This window comes from Emericellopsis cladophorae, assembly GCF_022114955.1.
Source record: "Emericellopsis cladophorae strain MUM 19.33 chromosome Unknown NODE_2_length_1295279_cov_118_880017, whole genome shotgun sequence".
NCBI classification, from domain to species: Eukaryota; Fungi; Ascomycota; class Sordariomycetes; order Hypocreales; family Bionectriaceae; genus Emericellopsis; species Emericellopsis cladophorae.
In genome coordinates, this window is record NW_026250927.1 from 1,218,273 (window position 1) to 1,235,496 (window position 17,224).

The 17,224-nt window shown below is 55.5% G+C and overlaps 8 protein-coding genes across 8 annotated transcripts; 4 read left to right on the forward strand and 4 right to left on the reverse strand.

Moving 5' to 3' along the window:
• Window positions 1-814: 814 nt before the first annotated feature.
• J7T54_007151 (uncharacterized protein) lies at window positions 815-1,930 on the forward strand (the record flags this gene model as incomplete). The annotated part of the gene is made up of 1 exon (XM_051510828.1): window positions 815-1,930. One exon carries the CDS (start codon window positions 815-817, stop codon window positions 1,928-1,930), a length of 1,116 nt encoding a protein of 371 aa, XP_051366364.1.
• Window positions 1,931-1,946: 16 nt separating this feature from the next.
• Window positions 1,947-2,549, reverse strand: J7T54_007152 (N-acetyltransferase-like protein; the record flags this gene model as incomplete). Its single annotated transcript, XM_051510829.1, has 2 exons — window positions 1,947-2,461; window positions 2,510-2,549. The coding sequence occupies 2 exons, from the start codon at window positions 2,547-2,549 to the stop codon at window positions 1,947-1,949; spliced, it is 555 nt and encodes a 184-aa protein (XP_051366365.1).
• A 1,127-nt stretch (window positions 2,550-3,676) lies between these two features.
• J7T54_007153 (Beta-hexosaminidase-like protein) lies at window positions 3,677-5,926 on the forward strand (the record flags this gene model as incomplete). Its single annotated transcript, XM_051510830.1, has 1 exon — window positions 3,677-5,926. One exon carries the CDS (start codon window positions 3,677-3,679, stop codon window positions 5,924-5,926), a length of 2,250 nt encoding a protein of 749 aa, XP_051366366.1.
• Window positions 5,927-6,064: 138 nt separating this feature from the next.
• J7T54_007154 (Sorbose reductase SOU1) lies at window positions 6,065-6,943 on the reverse strand (the record flags this gene model as incomplete). The annotated part of the gene is made up of 1 exon (XM_051510831.1): window positions 6,065-6,943. The coding sequence occupies one exon, from the start codon at window positions 6,941-6,943 to the stop codon at window positions 6,065-6,067; it is 879 nt and encodes a 292-aa protein (XP_051366367.1).
• Window positions 6,944-7,325: 382 nt separating this feature from the next.
• On the reverse strand, window positions 7,326-8,768 carry J7T54_007155 (Long-chain specific acyl-CoA dehydrogenase-like protein; the record flags this gene model as incomplete). Its single annotated transcript, XM_051510832.1, has 3 exons — window positions 7,326-7,459; window positions 7,517-8,217; window positions 8,272-8,768. The coding sequence occupies 3 exons, from the start codon at window positions 8,766-8,768 to the stop codon at window positions 7,326-7,328; spliced, it is 1,332 nt and encodes a 443-aa protein (XP_051366368.1).
• A 1,884-nt stretch (window positions 8,769-10,652) lies between these two features.
• J7T54_007156 (uncharacterized protein) lies at window positions 10,653-12,410 on the forward strand (the record flags this gene model as incomplete). The annotated part of the gene is made up of 2 exons (XM_051510833.1): window positions 10,653-10,790; window positions 10,845-12,410. The coding sequence occupies 2 exons, from the start codon at window positions 10,653-10,655 to the stop codon at window positions 12,408-12,410; spliced, it is 1,704 nt and encodes a 567-aa protein (XP_051366369.1).
• Window positions 12,411-14,068: 1,658 nt separating this feature from the next.
• On the forward strand, window positions 14,069-15,091 carry J7T54_007157 (uncharacterized protein; the record flags this gene model as incomplete). The annotated part of the gene is made up of 1 exon (XM_051510834.1): window positions 14,069-15,091. The coding sequence occupies one exon, from the start codon at window positions 14,069-14,071 to the stop codon at window positions 15,089-15,091; it is 1,023 nt and encodes a 340-aa protein (XP_051366370.1).
• Window positions 15,092-15,460: 369 nt separating this feature from the next.
• J7T54_007158 (uncharacterized protein) lies at window positions 15,461-15,906 on the reverse strand (the record flags this gene model as incomplete). Its single annotated transcript, XM_051510835.1, has 2 exons — window positions 15,461-15,685; window positions 15,751-15,906. 2 exons carry the CDS (start codon window positions 15,904-15,906, stop codon window positions 15,461-15,463), a joined length of 381 nt encoding a protein of 126 aa, XP_051366371.1.
• Between the last annotated feature and the right edge of the window lie 1,318 nt (window positions 15,907-17,224).

Consider the following 17,224-nt stretch of genomic DNA (forward strand, 5'->3'; position numbering starts at 1 on the left):
CGGAGCGGGACGCTCGTTGGCACCAGCTTGGCTGGACTCAGGACTGGCCGGCCCTTGCCAATGGACAGACTGGATGCGGTCACCGGGGCTTGCGGCGGCGGTACACTGTGCGTGCAGCCAAAGTGCGTGCAGCAAATGCAAATGCAAATGCACGCAATAATTAATTTGTGCCGCTAGCACGAACTGTAAATCCGACGGATAACCGCTAAATCGCCAGTCGAACACTTCGTAAACCGATGGAGTTTATGAGATGGCGAGCGTATGGTGAGAACAACGGGCGATATCAGCAACAGATGGAATGAGGAGCTCGTATAAAACTACCGATGCCAGTGAACCATCAGTGAGAAGTCGTCGGTCATGCCAAGAATGCGAATCGTGGGCCACGGGTCGCGATGTAAAGTCGCGTCGACGTCCCCAGTTCAATTAAACTCTTTGGCGTCGAGACGCCAAAGACGTGTCGTTTTCGTGATACCGTGTCAACCACGCGTAACCTGGCTGAGTCAGCGGAGCACTGCTCGTCAGTTGAACGGTAAAGTATCTAGATGTCGGAAGAATTAAAACTGGCCCAGTCAAACGCATGGTCTCCTAAAGCTAGGAAATTGCTGGCTTCATTTTTTCCTCAATCTGACCAAGTGCTTGTGGGCAATTGCAAGCGCGTACTGATCAAATGCTAGGTACCTATTCACAGCAACCATGGATGATGCCAGCCACGCGCAGCCGCTCATAAAATTCCACTTACCCTGAACATCGTGCCGACCCGAAAAGTCCAGCTCTTGACGCTTCCAAGACATCATCTTGCCATCAAAACCACACAATGTTCCAGCCAGCGCCCTCGCATCCGCTCCATCTCTACCGTCATCTCCTTCGACAAACATCATATCTTCCACCCGTTCTGTCTCCGACCTTTCGGGCGCGGTTACGCCGGACATTTCGACAAAACCGATACCAGAAAACCCATGTTCCACGACGAATTGCTCGCGCAAAAGCAAGCCTTCGGACGCTGTCCGCGGCCAACAATGGCGACTCTAAATGCATGCGCCATCTCATAGATGAGGGCTTTGGCAGGTCTGGCAAGAGACGGGCGACCCTGCTGCGGCAGTTCTTGGTCCCAGAGGGCCCCCAGGATTCGGATGCGCTCGAAGCCCTCACCAGCGGCAACCAGCAGTCAGTGCAGCGAAGTACGGCGGCAACAGAAGGAGAACAGAATCCCGAAGCGACACACCTCAAGTCGAAGAAGCAAAAATACGGGTTTCTGCAAGCATGGGACCGACCCAAACTCCTCAGATTTCTCAAATCACAGAAAGATCAAATGGGGGCTGCCAGCGCCGATCGCGGCGTATTGTGGAACGTTGGTGATATCAAATCAGTCAAGGAGGACAACGAAGTCCCCGAACTGAACAAGTGGGGGAAACCCCCGGGTGAGACCCTCGTGAGGGCCAAGCAAGCGAAATTCTGGAAGCGCAACGTCGAGAAGATTCTACCACCGCTGGGTCGGGGAGAGTGGGAGATGCTTGAGAAGTTGAGCATCGGATTACAAGCGGAGGGGGACAAGGAGTACAGGATCCCTGACAAACGAACGCCGGCAAAGACTGCGGACGCGGCCTGGGACTGGAAGGAATATGCCGTCAAGCCCACCTCCCATATCGAACGCGCAGCTCAGGTCAAGCAGCGACAAAGGCACGGGGACCTGTCCGGGAACCCGTACCTGGGCCGGGCCAAGAGGGATAGCGTGAGCGATCGCTGGTACAGACGCACATATGGCCAAGCATGGCGCAAGTCGGCGTATGTCGAAGTGGACCCAAACAAACTCAAGAAGAAGTTCGCTTGGGGTGGCGCACCACCGTTGGCACCCGGTCCGGCCCCAGAGCAGATGGACGTCTTCCAAGGCGTGAGAGCACGAGGAGAGGTCAGCAGCAAAGGACGCTCTTGACTTGTCTATCGACTACCTAATCTAACAACTTGGCCAATTTCTGGAGTCCTTCGTTGTCCACCCGCATGCCCACCCACTCGCTCATGGCCTTTGCACCAATGCTCTCGTAAAACTTGATACTAGGCTCGTTCCACTTCAGCACGACCCAGTCCAACCGGCCACCACCCATGCCCACGGTCTCCTTGGCGAGCTCGACAAGCAATCTCTTGCCGTACCCACGACCGCGCATCGTCTCACGCACGAAGAGATCCTCGAGGTAGATGCCAGGCTTGGCGCGCCACGTGGAGTAGTTGTAAAAGTATAACGCCATACCCGCGGACTCGCCCTCTGGTGTGAAGAGGAGGAGGCATCGCGCGGGCTTGGTCGAACTGGTGGGCTCCGTGTTGGGGGTGGTGGAGGTCTTGGGTCCAGTGGCATCCGAGGGCGCAAAGGCAATGGTGGCTTCGAGCGTGGGCACCGTAGCCTGGTTGGCGGCCGATTCCTTTTCGTAGTCGGCCAGCTCTTGGATCAGCTGCAGGATGAGAGGGCAGTCTGGTGTGGTGAGCTTCCCGTCTCATATTGATGAGAGGCGCTACGTACCCTCCTTGCGTGCGTGACGCACGATTGCTTGGTTGGCCATTTTGATGGTGTGTGAGATGTAAGGACAAAGTGACGGTTCTAAATGACAGCAAACAGGAAGTCTTCCCGTTTGCCATCTAATGCACAGGGCGCAAAGGACAACCGTGGGGCGCGTGGGGCAGCAGATCGTGACTCGTGCATGTACGTTAGTGGTGAACTTGCAGTGCGGCGACAACCTAACGCCCCCGCGTCGTTTACTATATAAGTGACAGGTACATATAAGGACATTCGAGTGCATTGTCCATGACACTGGATTGTCTCTATTGATGCTACATCATATGGCATACAGAAGCTCGATATGCAATTGGTTCTTAGCCACTCATCATACGGGGTAGTCGGCATTGATGCTGCAGCATGGACGTTGTCAGGTCGGATGAAACGGCAGGCATACAGTAGCCGCCGATAGCTCCTCTGGTCGTTGACGCGGAAGAATTATAAATACGTGGCTAATGCAGCACAAGCCATCGTTGGTTGATTCTATACGAGCTTCATGCTAGCCTATAAGCTGGACATAGCCACGCGCTGCTTGCCCACAGGTAGGTGGCAACAAACTTCACATACCATTTTGCCTTTGTGAGGTATTCATGTGACGACCTGTTCAACAGATAGTAGCTCACCACAATATCATCAAGGATAATTCTGAACAGCACAGCTACATCCACAGCTCCCCGTTGTTACCATCATGGGCTTGATCTTCAACAGCAACATTCCGTTGACGGTGAGCCATGCAAGCTTAACCTTGTCCATATGGTCTAGATGCAACAACCACGCCCAGCCAAATTCCGTCACACGTCCCCATTGCCGAAGGCTCGGTATTCTCTATTGGATCTGTCCAGGCGTGGAGTTGAACAACTGGTGTTGCTGGGCGAGCTACTTCCTCCCCAAAGCGATCTAGATAAGGCCAAGTCGTGTTCAGGTGCATGTACCCTCACGTTACATCACGGCGATCCTCAACCCCACGTCCTGAGCATCGTTACATTGAACGGACGGCGTTTCCAGTCTCCGCACCAGTGGTATCACAATGTGGGGGAAAGGTCAAATGTCGGACTGACACAGAAAGTGATTAAAGTCATGCCGTCTCGCAATGTGATACACAATCCTCTTCCAGCATTGCCCGTTGTCGCCGAAATGCGTCTACTGCACGCGTTCTTGCCCGCAGTGGTATTGAGCCTCGAGCTCCTACCTGCTCCTGGCATCAAGCAGGAAGCCATCTCATTCTCGCACTCAAACCCATCGTGGCGACTTGCGGACTCGTCGCGCAAGATCTTTATTACAACCAGCTTGGCGGAGCTGAGGGACGACGACGGCCTCACCCTTATCCCACCATCTGGTCTCGACTTTGCCGAGGTTCTGCAAGAAGACTTGCACTCCATCACCGGGGACGACTGGAGTATCGAACAAGTTGACTCACTGCCCAAGGGAGGAGATGGTGGTTTCCTGTTGGGGGAGTACGACGGCGACGACGAACTGACTTATGAGAATGGCAACCCCACCACGGAAGGCTATGCTCTCAGCATTGCCCCGTCTGGCATATCCATCCTGGGTACTGGATCAAGGGGTGTGTTCTGGGGCACAAGGACCGTTCTGCAAATGCTGCTTCTCAACGAGACGATCCCTGCTGGCTCGGCTGTGGACGCTCCAGCCGTTGCGACGCGAGGCTACATGTTCGACGCGGGACGCAAGTGGTACACCAAGGACTTCCTCAAGGAGATGTGCTCGTACGCGTCCTTCTTCAAAATGAGCGAGTTTCACTACCATCTGAGCGACAACTACCCCTTGAACCGTGGCAAGAACGACACCTGGCAGGACGTCTACTCCCACTTTAGTCTTCTGCCCGAGGATGAATCGCTGCTGGGCATCATACACGGCAGGGAGAACGAGACACTCTCCAAGGAGGACTACATGGACATGCAGTCACACTGTGCTAGACGTGGCATCGCTGTGATCCCCGAGATCGAGGCCCCTGGCCATTGTCTGTACGTGACAAAGTGGAAGCCTGAGCTGTCGCTGGAGAAGCGCGACCTACTCAACCTATCCCACCCGGAGACGATCCCCACCATCAAGAGCATCTGGGAAGAGTTCCTCCCCTGGTTCGAAGTCAATGAAGTCCACGTCGGTGCGGACGAGTATGACGCCACCCTTGCAGACGACTACATCAACTTTGTCAACGAAATGAATACCTTTATCAATGAGACATCGGGCAAGAGGACCCGCATCTGGGGCACGCCCATGGACGAGCCGACTGAGGACATTGAGATTGACACCGACATCATCGTCCAGCACTGGCAGCTTGGACAGTCCGACCCACTTGACCTCATACAGAAGGGTCACGACGTGATCAACTCGAACGACTGGTGGGCGTACATGGGTATCAAAAACGACCACTCCCCCATCTTCCCGGCCACGTACCCGCAATTCTTCAACGACTCGAGGATCCTCGAGTTCGCAGGCGAGGAGGGCTGGCAATGGACACCATGGGATTTCAACCAAGTGAACACGACGCAGCAGGTGGAGGCGGGCGAGGAGAGGCTCAAGGGTGCCATCTTGGCGGCTTGGAATGACAACGGTCCGGACGCGTCGACAAAGCTAGAGATGTATTACGCCATGCGAGTGGGCATTGCTCTCGTCGGCGCCCGGTCATGGAGTGGCAAAAGGGGGCCAGAGGTGAACCCTGAGACTCTGAATCCAACCGTCGACTATTTCTCAGCCAGAGCCCCTGACCAAAATCTGGACCGTGTCATCAAAAGCGATGGCGACGGTCCGCTTGTCAGCTGGGAGCGTTTCGAAGGCGATGCAGAGGATCAGGTCAAGCTTGGATACGGCAGTAAGGGTATGAACTACACCATGACCCTCAACGCCGATGGACCATTCGTCCTCAAGAGCAATGATAATCGGCTCTCACTCGACGAAAATGGTAACTTGATCTGGAACGAGGACGGGTACATCTACCCTCTTCGCTCAGTCACCGCCGAAGAGGCTTTGATGCTCGACCCTGGTCATCCTGGCCGCATCTGGGTGAACAAGACATCTACCCACGAGCTCGTCACCGTTAAGACGCCCGCTGAGATTGTCATCCGTACCAATGTCGAGCATGGTGCGGTGGCGTGGGTCAATGGGACACTGGCTGGTCGGTTCGAGGTCTTTGTGTACGGCGGGAAGAACACACAGTTCAGCTGGAGCCAGATGGCGTTTGTCGCCCCTCTTGAAGAGATTGAGGGCAGTGGACTGGCAAGTGTTGTCGCGGAAGATGGGGCTACAATGCCAGTTCCTAGGGAAGGGGAGGGCGGCGAGGAGACACCTCAGCTGCCACCTGGTAGCGCGGTGGGTGTGAGTGTTTCCGTCGGCCTCCTTGGTGTAATGGCTCTCTTTGCTGTGTAGCGTCTTCTTTGATTACGGAATAAATCACATGACAAAGGGATTGTTTCTTGAACGCCTTGAGAGGTATCATGGCGTCAGATTGCCCTACAGCGCTAGGCGAGCATGCCTCGCTCACCAGTACAATTTTCCCGCTGCCCCTTAGAAGACGATACCACCTCCGTCAATCACGATATCCGCCCCATTAATGTACTTACCCGCCCTACTGACCAGCATCACCACTGAACCCGCCACTTCCTCCGGCAACCCCATCCTCCCCATAGGATTGCGCCCACACCAGCTGTCCCTTGCCTCCTTCAGTCCCTCGCCTTCATTGAGCACCGTGTCCATGTATCCTGGACTGATGCTGTTCACCATGATGCCGTACGTCGCCCACTCAGCCGCCAGCGAGCTCTTGAGGTTGATGAGCGCTGCCTTGGACGCGTTGTACGCGGCCTGTGGTTGCGGGTAATTCACCCGATGCGCAGAGATGCTCGCTGTGAATATGATGCGCCCGCCGCTGCCCTGCGCGACCATTTTCCTGGCCGCGGCCTGTGCGCATATAAAGGACCCCGTGGTGTTGACGTCGACAACCTTGCGCCACTGCGCGATAGGCATGTCCAGAGCGTGGACACAGCCGACGATGCCGGCGAAACAGACCAGAGCGTTCAGCTCGCCAAACAGCTCGATTGTGCGGTCGACAGCCCTGGTCACGTCCTCCTCGTCGGACACATTGACGGGAAGAACTTCAATCTTGGACTGGGGGAATTCCTGGCGGAGTTGGTCGACTTTGTCGGCGGAGGGGGCGAGGTCGAAGAGCATGAGATTATGGAGACCATGCTGCAGCAGCGCGCGTGACGAGGCGAAACCAATCTCCCCGGTTCCTCCTGTGAGAATGGCCGTGCCTGTGACGGCGAAGCGACCGGCGCTCGAGTCAAAGGGGGCTGCGTAGGCGGAGGACGGGAGGACGGGGTGGGTGGTCGGGTTGGAGAGGGTCATGTGCGGGATGGCCCGCTTGGAGAGGTTGTCGCGGTCGCTCATGGCTGGTTTGGGTAACAATGAGAATGTAATGCAACGGGTTCTAAATGGTATATAGACTGAGTGTGTCCTCAATCGTGTCATTGACCGTTGCGACCGATGTGGAGGGGGCACTTTCACCCCTCATAAAGGGGGCGTCCCGCATCAAATGAGATCATCCCGCACACTCGGGGATCTGTGACCCGGAGGTGGGGACGGGTGACTGTCGCCCGTAAGCCTGTGATTGAACCGACGTGCTTCAATTGAGGAGGGGTGGTTCAGTGGAAGTTGGATAATTAACAGGCCAGAGGACGCAGATCCTCCACACGAGCACGCCATGACCAGCGTCTTTCAAGAGCCTAAAGACCATTGCTATCAAGTACAGACGTATACTCCCACTCCTTCATCACAGCTTCGATTCCGACTTGGCTGTCTTGACCTTGTCCTGAAACAACTTGACCAGTTGTCGAATCGCAAGGTCAAGAAGGACATCCTCGCTACCGCCCGGAATCCTGGCCCCTGGGACGTCGCGATAAATCTCTATGTGGAAGTCAGCATGTCATCCCGCCTTGAAAGGATACACGGAGGAAGACTCACTCTCGACTAATTCACCTTGACCGGTCCTTGTGTATCCATTACCACCAAACAGCAGCACAGCCGTCCTCGCACACTCATCAAGCACAATGCCCGCATTCGCCTTGCACAGGGCCGTCAGTCCGCCGAGCTCCCTGTCGCTCTGGGCCTTGGGCATCTGCGAGAGCTGGTAGGCAAACGACTCGACCCAGGCCTGCTGGGCCTCGAGAACGGCAGCAGCCTTGGCCAGACGGTGGCGCACGACGGGCTGGTCCATGAGCGTCTTGCCAAAGGCCTCTCTCTTCATGGTGTACTCGAACGCGGCCGCCAGCGCGACGCGAGCCTGTCTCGTGACACCGACGGAGATGAACAGCCGCTCGTGGTTGAAGTTTGTCATAATGTACTTCATACCCTCGCCTTCCTTGCCGATCAAGTTCGCCTTGGGCACGTATACATCGTCGAGCTCGATGAAGGAAGTACCGGCGGAAATCTGGCCTGCTACCTTGAGTCGTCGACGTGAGACGCCCTTTTGATCCTTGAGATGCACATGGAGAAGGGAGATGCCGCGGGGTCCCGAGCCCTCGGGGCCCGTGCGCACGGCCATGGTCGCATAGTCGGCCATGACGCCGTTGGTGATCCATTTCTTGACGCCATTCACGACATAGTACTTCCCGCACTTGCTGGTCTCGGCGGTCGTTGTAATGTTGGCCACGTCGGAGCCGGCTCTGCTTCCGTCAGTCCCTGCTCTACTCAAAGGTGTCTTGTGTGTGTCCCCTTACTCTGGCTCGGTGATGGCAATACACGTCCTCTTTTTCCCGGTGAGAAGGTCGGGTAGGTATGTCTCCTGCAGCTCGCGCGAGCCGTAGTGGATCAGCGGGGGCACGCCAAACGCCATGCCTGTCGTGATGGCAGCGCCCGGTCCGGCCAGACCCGCGCGACTCATCTCGTCCCCGTAGATCATGCTGTGGATGTACGTCCACTGCTCGACGGGGACGTCACCCGGCATCTTGGTGATGCCGATGCGCTTGAGCCATTCGACGGGGAGGGGCGCGGGCAGCGCGGGAATAAGGTAGTTGTTCTCGGCGAAGACGCCAAAGACGTGAGGTGGCACCTCTTCGGCGGTCTCCCACTCGAGCGCGTGGCGGCTGAGGTTGTCGCCGATGAATTGGCGACAGGCGGCTTGCAGGCGACGATGGGAGTCGTCGTAGTATGGCGAGGGGGCGCCCGAGAGCCAGGGGGGCTCTGATAGGGGCGTGATGACCTCGGGTGCGGACATGTTGATGGCTGAGAGGAGGGGGAAGGTGAAAGTGAGGCGGATGGTGAGTGTGTGAGATGGTCACCTTGGCTATTATATGAAACCCCGACAGCAACAAAGTGTCTCATTGATGGAATGACGGAGTTTTGTGGCTGTTAGCTCGCCCCTCGCGAGTCCAGTGACTCCAGTCGCTTCCTCGGCATCTCCAGCTAGCGCAGCGGGCCTCCACTGTCCAGCCTCCAGCCTCGAGGCGTCCCCGCACCCTGTCCCCGCGTTGTGGAGGAGACGCGTTCAAGTGTCAGCAGGACTTGGGGAAATCGGGTATGGACGTCGCAACAAGCCGAGGCCTCGAGATGAGGCTATGGATGTGAAGACTCGCTATGACTGCCATTGGACATTGCATATGAGTGATGGCGAGTTCTGTCTGCTTCCGAGCATGAGCATTGCATTGGATTTTCGCACACTGGGCAAACGAACACTTTTAGGCTGGGACAATTTATGCACACAAAGACGCAGGAATGGGAAGCATTGATCCCCTTTTTTTTTTCACGTCGGCATGCTCAAGTAATATGATTCCAGAAGATTATTAAAGAATTTGGATCCCCCTCAGGGGGCATGGAAGAGTTGATGTGTTGATCTATTTAGGGTAAGTCAAACTGGTCCCTGGACCAACGGAATGGAGACGCGAACTTGTTGTTGCTGATCATCATCCACAAACAACACCACGCCGCACGATCGAACCTCATGTCCGTCAATTACTGGAATACCGAAATCCACACCAGACAGATTCCCCCTGAGGTTCCTGTTTGGCGAGATGTCGCGGAAAGCATACCCTCTAGACCTCTCTGGACCTGGTGCATTCACACGGTGACCCTCATCCACTGATCGCAGCATGCTCTCAGGACAGACATCAAATCCGAAGAATTATGAATTAGCATGCAACGCCAAGGTCGTCGTCGTATTCATGTGCTCGACCGTTTGCCCCTCCGACTGCATGCACGCGCATGGAAGCCCTCTTCGACTTCTTTTCTCCAGTCCCGCCGCCAGCCGCATCCACCCAGCGAGCGATGGATCAAGAGAGGCTTGGCTGCAGCCATCCACAAAGAAAGAACATTATTCCTCAACGCCTGCGGCCTAAGCATCACCACCCGCAAGGTCAGCGATTCAAGCACGCCTTGATTGGTCGCGGGGCAAGCAAGCTTACTTGGCCTTGATAAGGTTGTTTGGTGGCGCCGAGGCGTCTAGACCGCAAACGGATGTGGAAGATGGGGTAGAAAGGATCTTTTGCTTATCTCGGTGGGCACTCCCGGTGGACGGGAATCAATGCCTTGTTGTCGGCTGGGGACTTGGACGTTCACAGTGGACGAACTCCGTTCCTTCATCCAGATGAAGACAACACCAGCTGGATCCATCAGCAGGCCAGTTCTTGCGCCCTCCGTCAGCGAATCACTCACCTCAACGAACACGACGCAAAACCCTGTGCGACCTGCCATCCTTCACCCCTCAGCGACACCCAGGGACCACTGCAGCTTCTTGACCTTCCAAGATGTTCTCGTCTCCTTCCCCAATCGGCGTAGAGGCAATACTCGACCCCGGCAGATACGCAGCTACGCGGGGCGCAAACCACCTTGTTTTCCTCCGAGTCCCGTACCTGGACCTTGTTGTCCCAGAGGTCTGCCATGCACGCCAAGGGCCGACTATGTTGCAGCTTCCTCTCCAGGACGACGATGCCTGTCGTACGCAAAGGGTCCTTCATGTTCCCAATACTACAGCACACATCGTGCCAAGTGACTGGGCCTTGCGGGAAGGGTTAAATAGCGAAGCTCGCCCGTCATCCAGAGGCTCTGCACTCGTCATCCCTCTCTGCTTGTTCTTACGCATCACCTGTACAACACAACCGCCAACATGCGCTTCTCAACTCTCGCTGGCGCCGTCGCCATGGCCGCGCCCGCCCTGGGCAGGGAGATGCCCAAGGACGAGGCCCGTGGCCGTGACCTGTACGACTCTGGCATCATCCACGAGGAACTAATGGGCAAGAAGATGGTGAGTGCCCTTTGTCCCCTTTCCTAGCTGACCATGCTCACACGACCCTCGCAGGCCCACTGGAAGGAAGAGGAGGAGGCTGGTCTCATGGACTCGTCCCAGCACCCGCGCCTCAACTACACAAAGTGCATCAACGGCGTGGCCGAGGCGATCCCCGGAAACCCCCTCTACACCTTCAAGTGCAAGAACATTGACCTCTACGACTTTTTGTCGCACGATGCCCTTGGCGCACCCAGCGCCGACTACCGCGGCAAGAGTGGCAGCTCCTCGTGGGGCTGGGTCGACGAGGAGTCGGGCCGCGAGTTCATCGCCACTGGCATGTACGACGGCGTCGGCTTCATCGAGGTCCTCCCCGAGGGTCGCATGCTGTCCCTCGGCTTCCTCCCCAAGTTCGCCCCCCTCAGCGACCGTGCCTACTGGACCGAGATCCGCTCCTACAAGCACTACATGGTCATTGGTTCCGAGCTGGAGGGCAACGGTGTGCAGATCTTTGACATGAAGAAGCTGCTCGACATTGCGCCCGAGGACGCCCCCAAGAGGTTCAGCAACGACGCTGACCTGACCTCGCACTTCAACACCTCCCTGCCCCTCGGCCGTGCCCACAACGTCCACGTCAACGAGGAGGCCCAGTACGGTGTCGCCGTCGGCGCTGCCCCCCGTACCGTCGGGTGCATGGGCGGCCTCGTCTTCTTCAACCTCGAGGACCCCTCCAACCCCGAGTACCTGGGCTGCGACGGCTCAGATGGCTACGTCCACGATGTCCAGTGCCTCATCTACCGCGGACCTGACTCGCGCTACGACGGCAAGGACATTTGCTACGGCTACAACGAGGACACCCTCACCATCTACGACGTGACGGACAAGAAGAACTCCAAGCTCGTCTCGCGCACCTCGTACGAGGGCGCCTCCTACACCCACCAGGGCACCGTCAACGACATCAACTGGCAGGAGTACATCTTCATGGACGACGAGTACGACGAGTACGACGTCGTCGGCCCCGCCCTCGACGGATACCCCGTCACCTACGTCTGGGACATCTCCGACCTCGAGGCCCCCAAGCAGACCGGTCTCTTCAAGCACAACGTCGTGGGCGTGGATCACAACCAGTACATGAGCATCGACGGCCAGAAGCTCATCCAGTCCTGCTACGGCGCGGGCATGCGCATCTTTGACGTCTCGTCCGTCGTCTCGGGCGAGGACACGAGCGGCGACTCGGTCTGCGAGACGGCCTTTTTCGACATTTACCCCGAGGACGACGACCTGCCCGGCGGCGGCGGCATCGCCTTCTCCGGTTCCTGGTCCTCCTACGGCCAGCTGCCGTCCGGCTACATGTTCATCAACACCATTGAGCGCGGCGGCTACCTCGTCAAGGTGACCAAGGAGGAGTCGTGCCCCAAGAAGCACGCCTGCAACGCGGACAACTGCCTCCGCGCCATGCGCGCCAACAGCATCGAGGGCCGTCTCGAGGAGAGCCAGGAGTTCTGCGGTGATTTCCTGGACGGCTGGAATGCGGATGTCGCCGCTGTGCCCACGTATCTGAAGAAGGCGTGCCCGACCAACGTCATCTCCAGGGTGAGCTCGGCGTGCTCGTGCTTGCCTACGGCTGAGCCTACTGCGTAGATATGCATGAGTCCATGTAGATAATGATATATGTTATATGAGTGTTCAAGTGTACTGTTGTGTTCAAAATGGTGATGAGTGGCTCGGGTGGTGGTAGCAACATGCTTTTCAAGGGCTTGCTGACGCGATGCAGAAAGGTGACCCCGACGCGGAGGGACAGCCGTGGGAACATGTATACAACATGGCTGGAAACGTGGCAAGAAGCAGTATAGAGTTATGGACTAGCTCGAACAGGCCAAACTCAGCCACCTGTTCCTTGCAGAACTCGAATGAAGCAGTGTAAACACCGACATAGTTTGATCGCGAACAACCGAACAGACTGTAGTCAACAGAGAATGGTGTCGACCCTGTCACCTTGCCCCTCGTGGCTCGAAAACATGGCAAGGGAGAATTATAAAAAGACGGACCATGATCTGTATTCCACGTTCTATTCCACATTCGAACAAATTTCCAACCCAAGAAATAACACAGCATCAGCACATCATACCCCTTCAGTAAGTCTCCCAGTCGTTTATCTACTTACAGCCACCCAGACCATGTCTCGCCCCAATAACTCTGCAGCTCCCATGGAGGGAGGCGTCTGGTGGCAAGACATCAACCTCGCTGAAGACGCTGTCGCCCCTGGTGATATTGAATTGGCGAACCTTGCCCGCGTTCCCGCTGCCCCTGCTCCCACCGTTGTCCAGCTCCGCGCAGAGTCAGATGATGACTCATCTGAACCAGATGGACGACTCGTGACGGCGCTCCGAAACCATGTCGCAATTATAAGAGAGTTTAGGCAGAGTCGCAAATTCTGGCCAGTGTTTGGGTTGCTCGCGTTTACGTGTGTGGGCTTGATCATTGTTGGTACCGTGTCAATGATTCTCGACTAAAGATAGGGGGTTGTCGAGGATGCACGCATCTCAATGAGGTGAGACTGGTTTTTTTTGCTAGGTAGGTAAGTTTGGGGTTATTCGCTGATTACGAGTAGCTCGGGAAGAGATATTCATGATTGTGTGCTTTCTTTCATCACAGTTCATCCCAGGCGGATCGTGCAACAAGGTCCCAGCTGGCTGGACGTCCCATGCATCGCGTATCGAGGCAACACGGCAAGGGGGTGCTACTCAGCCTTCTGTCATCTCTTGGTCAATCAGTTTCGCATTTTTGAGCACTCACCAATAACGGAAGTACGGTTATTGATAGAATCGTAGCTGGACGACTCGGAGATTGCTTTTGTCTCCGCGAGAATCAGATGCTGTCATACTTTCATTGTTTGGTACTTTCGTAATAACCAAAAAAAAAATTTAATTTAAAAATTAAAAATTGGGCACGTTCAATAGACTGGATTCACTTCGTCGTCTTCCTTGCGATGCTTCCTGAGCCGCCCCTCATGGAATACTAATGAAGCCTCACACAAAAGTCAATTGCGTTTGATCGAAATCTGGAGTCTGGAATGTACTGGAAGCGGGTACGCCCGTGGACGGCATGGAAGCCGATTCGATCTCGGTATCACCGGCACCTGCAAACGACTGAATGTCGATAATTATGACGTTTCTTGCCATGACGGACTCTCGGAATTGAATGATGACGGTTCATACATATATAGACTCCGTGTTGCCATGCTTGATCGCCAATCTGTGTCCGTGTAAATAATTCAAAGTCCAAAGTGATACGTCACCATGCCTTCCAACAACGCCGCTTATATCGCAGAGCCCAAGAAGATCCCCTTGGAGGTCAAGTCCGCGCCATGGACGGAGCCCAAGGACAACCAGATCCTGGTGCGCAACCGCGCCGTGGCGATTAACCCCGTGGACATTGCCATCCAGCAATTCGCCGCCTTTGAGGTGGAATACCCAGCCATCATTGGCACCGACGTCGCTGGCGTCGTGGAGAGCGTCGGATCCGGTGTCTCCCACTTCAAGCCTGGCGACAGAGTCCTTGGCTACGCGACTAGTCTGGGAACAAAGGACAATGCCGAGGGCGCGTTCCAGAACTACACCATCATTCGCTCAGACTGTGCATCGCACATCCCAGATGATCTGCCCTATGAGCAGGCTACCGTTCTGCCCTTGGCGGTGGCGACGGCTTCGTATGCATTCTTTGGAGATGATACCCTCCAGCTGCGTCTGCCTTCCCTGAACCCTGAGAAAATCGATGAGGTGGTGCTCGTGTGGGGTGGCTCCTCGAGTGTGGGCGGAACGGCTATCCAGCTGGCCAAGGCTGCCGGCTACCAGGTCATCACCACCGCGTCCGCCAAGAACCACGAATACGTCAAGAGGCTCGGGGCCGACCACACACTGGACTACAAGTCCTCTAGCGTTGTCGACGATATCGCGAAGCTCCTCCAGGGCAAGAAGCTCGCCGGTGTGCTTGACGCCATTGGCGCCCCTGATGCCATTTCGACAGCAGCAAGGGCGGTGGAGCATGCAGATGGGAAACGACACATTGTCTGCGTCAGGGCGCCCCCGGAGAATCTTCCCGAGAGCGTCAAGGCGCAGCCCATTCTGTCCCTGAGTATCTACAAGAACTCGCTCGCGAGCCAGATATTTAATGGCTTTGTGCCAAAGGCCCTGGCCCAAGGCAAGCTGAAGGCTGAGCCAAAGGCGGAGATTGTAGGCGAGGGACTGGAAAAGGTACAGGCCGGGCTGGATAAGCTGCGAGATGGAGTATCGGCCACAAAGGTTGTTGTCAGACTGAAGTAAAGGCTGGAGTGCATCATGTGTGGTCGAGTACTCCTCAGGGTGAAATTGATTGAGCGATGAGAATAAGTCTAGTTTATCATTACGATTTTACTTCAATTGGCCTGTGATCTGGCCTTATCATTGTTAATTATCTAATTGTGCGATCCTCCCATTACATCCTCCTCATTATTCGTCGAAACTCTTTTGTTTTAAAGTCCTGTGACCGTCTATCTTACACCTCCGATGACGATCCCATTTTACCCTGGGGGCTGAACAGTGGCCTGCCGGCTCGTCGATGCTTGTGAATCCCCCGTGCAAACATACAATACGTTGCAAGGTGCAATACACTGATTCGGTCAGTAATTGTCAACAGGGAGGGGTCCAAGATACTCACAATGCAAAAACACTCAATGCTATGACGGCGATTACAATCTTCTCGTTCAGTCGTCCGTTGTATTTATCATAGGCATAGTACGCAGCCACCGAGCTGAATGAGACAGCCCAGAATATCAGTGTCAGGCTCTCGGTGACGACGAGGGCAGCCCAGTTGTAGATGAATGGTAGTCCGTGCACTGCGATGTTGTAATAGCCCAGAATCGTCAGGTCCCAGGCAGCCTGTGCCAAAAAGTTAGCAATGAGCGTGAAGTTTGGCCCGTGAGGACAGGTTGTTGGTTACTTACGGCGAAGAGGGACAGACGGTCTGGCCAGGTGTTGACAAACACGACCAGCCACGCCGAGAGGATGACCAAGGCAAGTGCAAGTATCGTCTGCACGATGCGTGTCATGTAATCCCAGAAAGCCACTTCGACAACGTGAGCATAATTGCGACGGGCCATGGTTGCAGTGGATATGTGTAGATATCAAATATGTCTGAATGTCTGGCGATGGAGCGAGACCACAAGGGCGTTGCACCTGTTGGACAACAAAAGGACATCTTATAGTGTCTGCTAGAACACGTAGTGACTCAACTATAGGCTGCCATGCCGAGGTCAAGGATCGATGCCCTGTCAGCTCGCATGGTGTCATTGCCCACTAGTGAGGTGCCGGCTTCTTCGTGGTGGTGTCCTTCCTCGCGGTGACGCCAAGGCGTCCTCAGCCACTAGTGATGATGGCCAACCTCCAGCGCTAGGGCGTGTCATATGCTAGTGAAAATCTCTTGTACTAACGAATGTGCTTGTGCGGTCAAAACCATGTGGCTCGATTGTCAACTTCCCGAGGGCCGGGATTGTATTTCCTATTCGAGACGATCCTTCAGGGCTGCAACAGAACAACCATGAGTCGTGAGTGACGGTGATTGCTCATGACCTACGAATTGCGCAACAATCCCTTCTCTCTGACCGTACGGGACGTGGATCGAGTCTGTCGCAAGAGCAAAGTCATCGACAATAATAAGCGTTCTCAAATCGAGGTCACTGGTGGCTGGTCAAATGCCGACCGACTAAGCGACGCCCATACTTGTACGAAAAGCCGATGGTCTGTCTCAAGAGGGTTTAGCATGCGAGCTGCCGTTCCGCGTAGTCCGTCCCGTTCCGTCGACGGGGATGAATCGCGGTGTCACATGCGGTGAGCACTCGTTCGACTGTCACTGACGCAATGTATCATGCAAGGCTCTCACTTCCTGTTCTCCCCATTCTCGTTCTTTCAAGGCCAAGCCTTTGTCACTTTGAGTGGGCAAGCGATCATATGCAAGCTGTGGAGGTTCCGAGCGCATCCATTTTGGCGTTTCGGGGCCTAAGCCGGTACTGTCTCGTACGATAAGTACAGATACTAAGGATCAAGCATGTCCTCCTCAGACTCTAATTAGGTCAAACCCTTTTTTTGGGAGGGGGAGCGGCTTCTTGAAGTCCGGCCGTCGTCGGTTTGCGACCGTCGGCCGGCGATGAGATAGTCTGCCTACCCTGTGGCGAGCGGCACCACACCTACAACATTCCCGACAAGACCAAGGACTTGGACGGGTGGGCTGTCGGCCATCACACGGTTGAGTCGGTCGATGAAGTTTAGAAACAGCTGGAGCTTTACGAGTATACAGCACGGGTGTGAGGCTGGTTTGCTGGTGAGAATAGTCCGTGTCGCGTTTTATGCGACTTTGGAGGACGTTCTGCCAGCTTGCGGTGCAGTGATTCAGCAGTTGTTGAGAAAAACCAGTGTGAATGC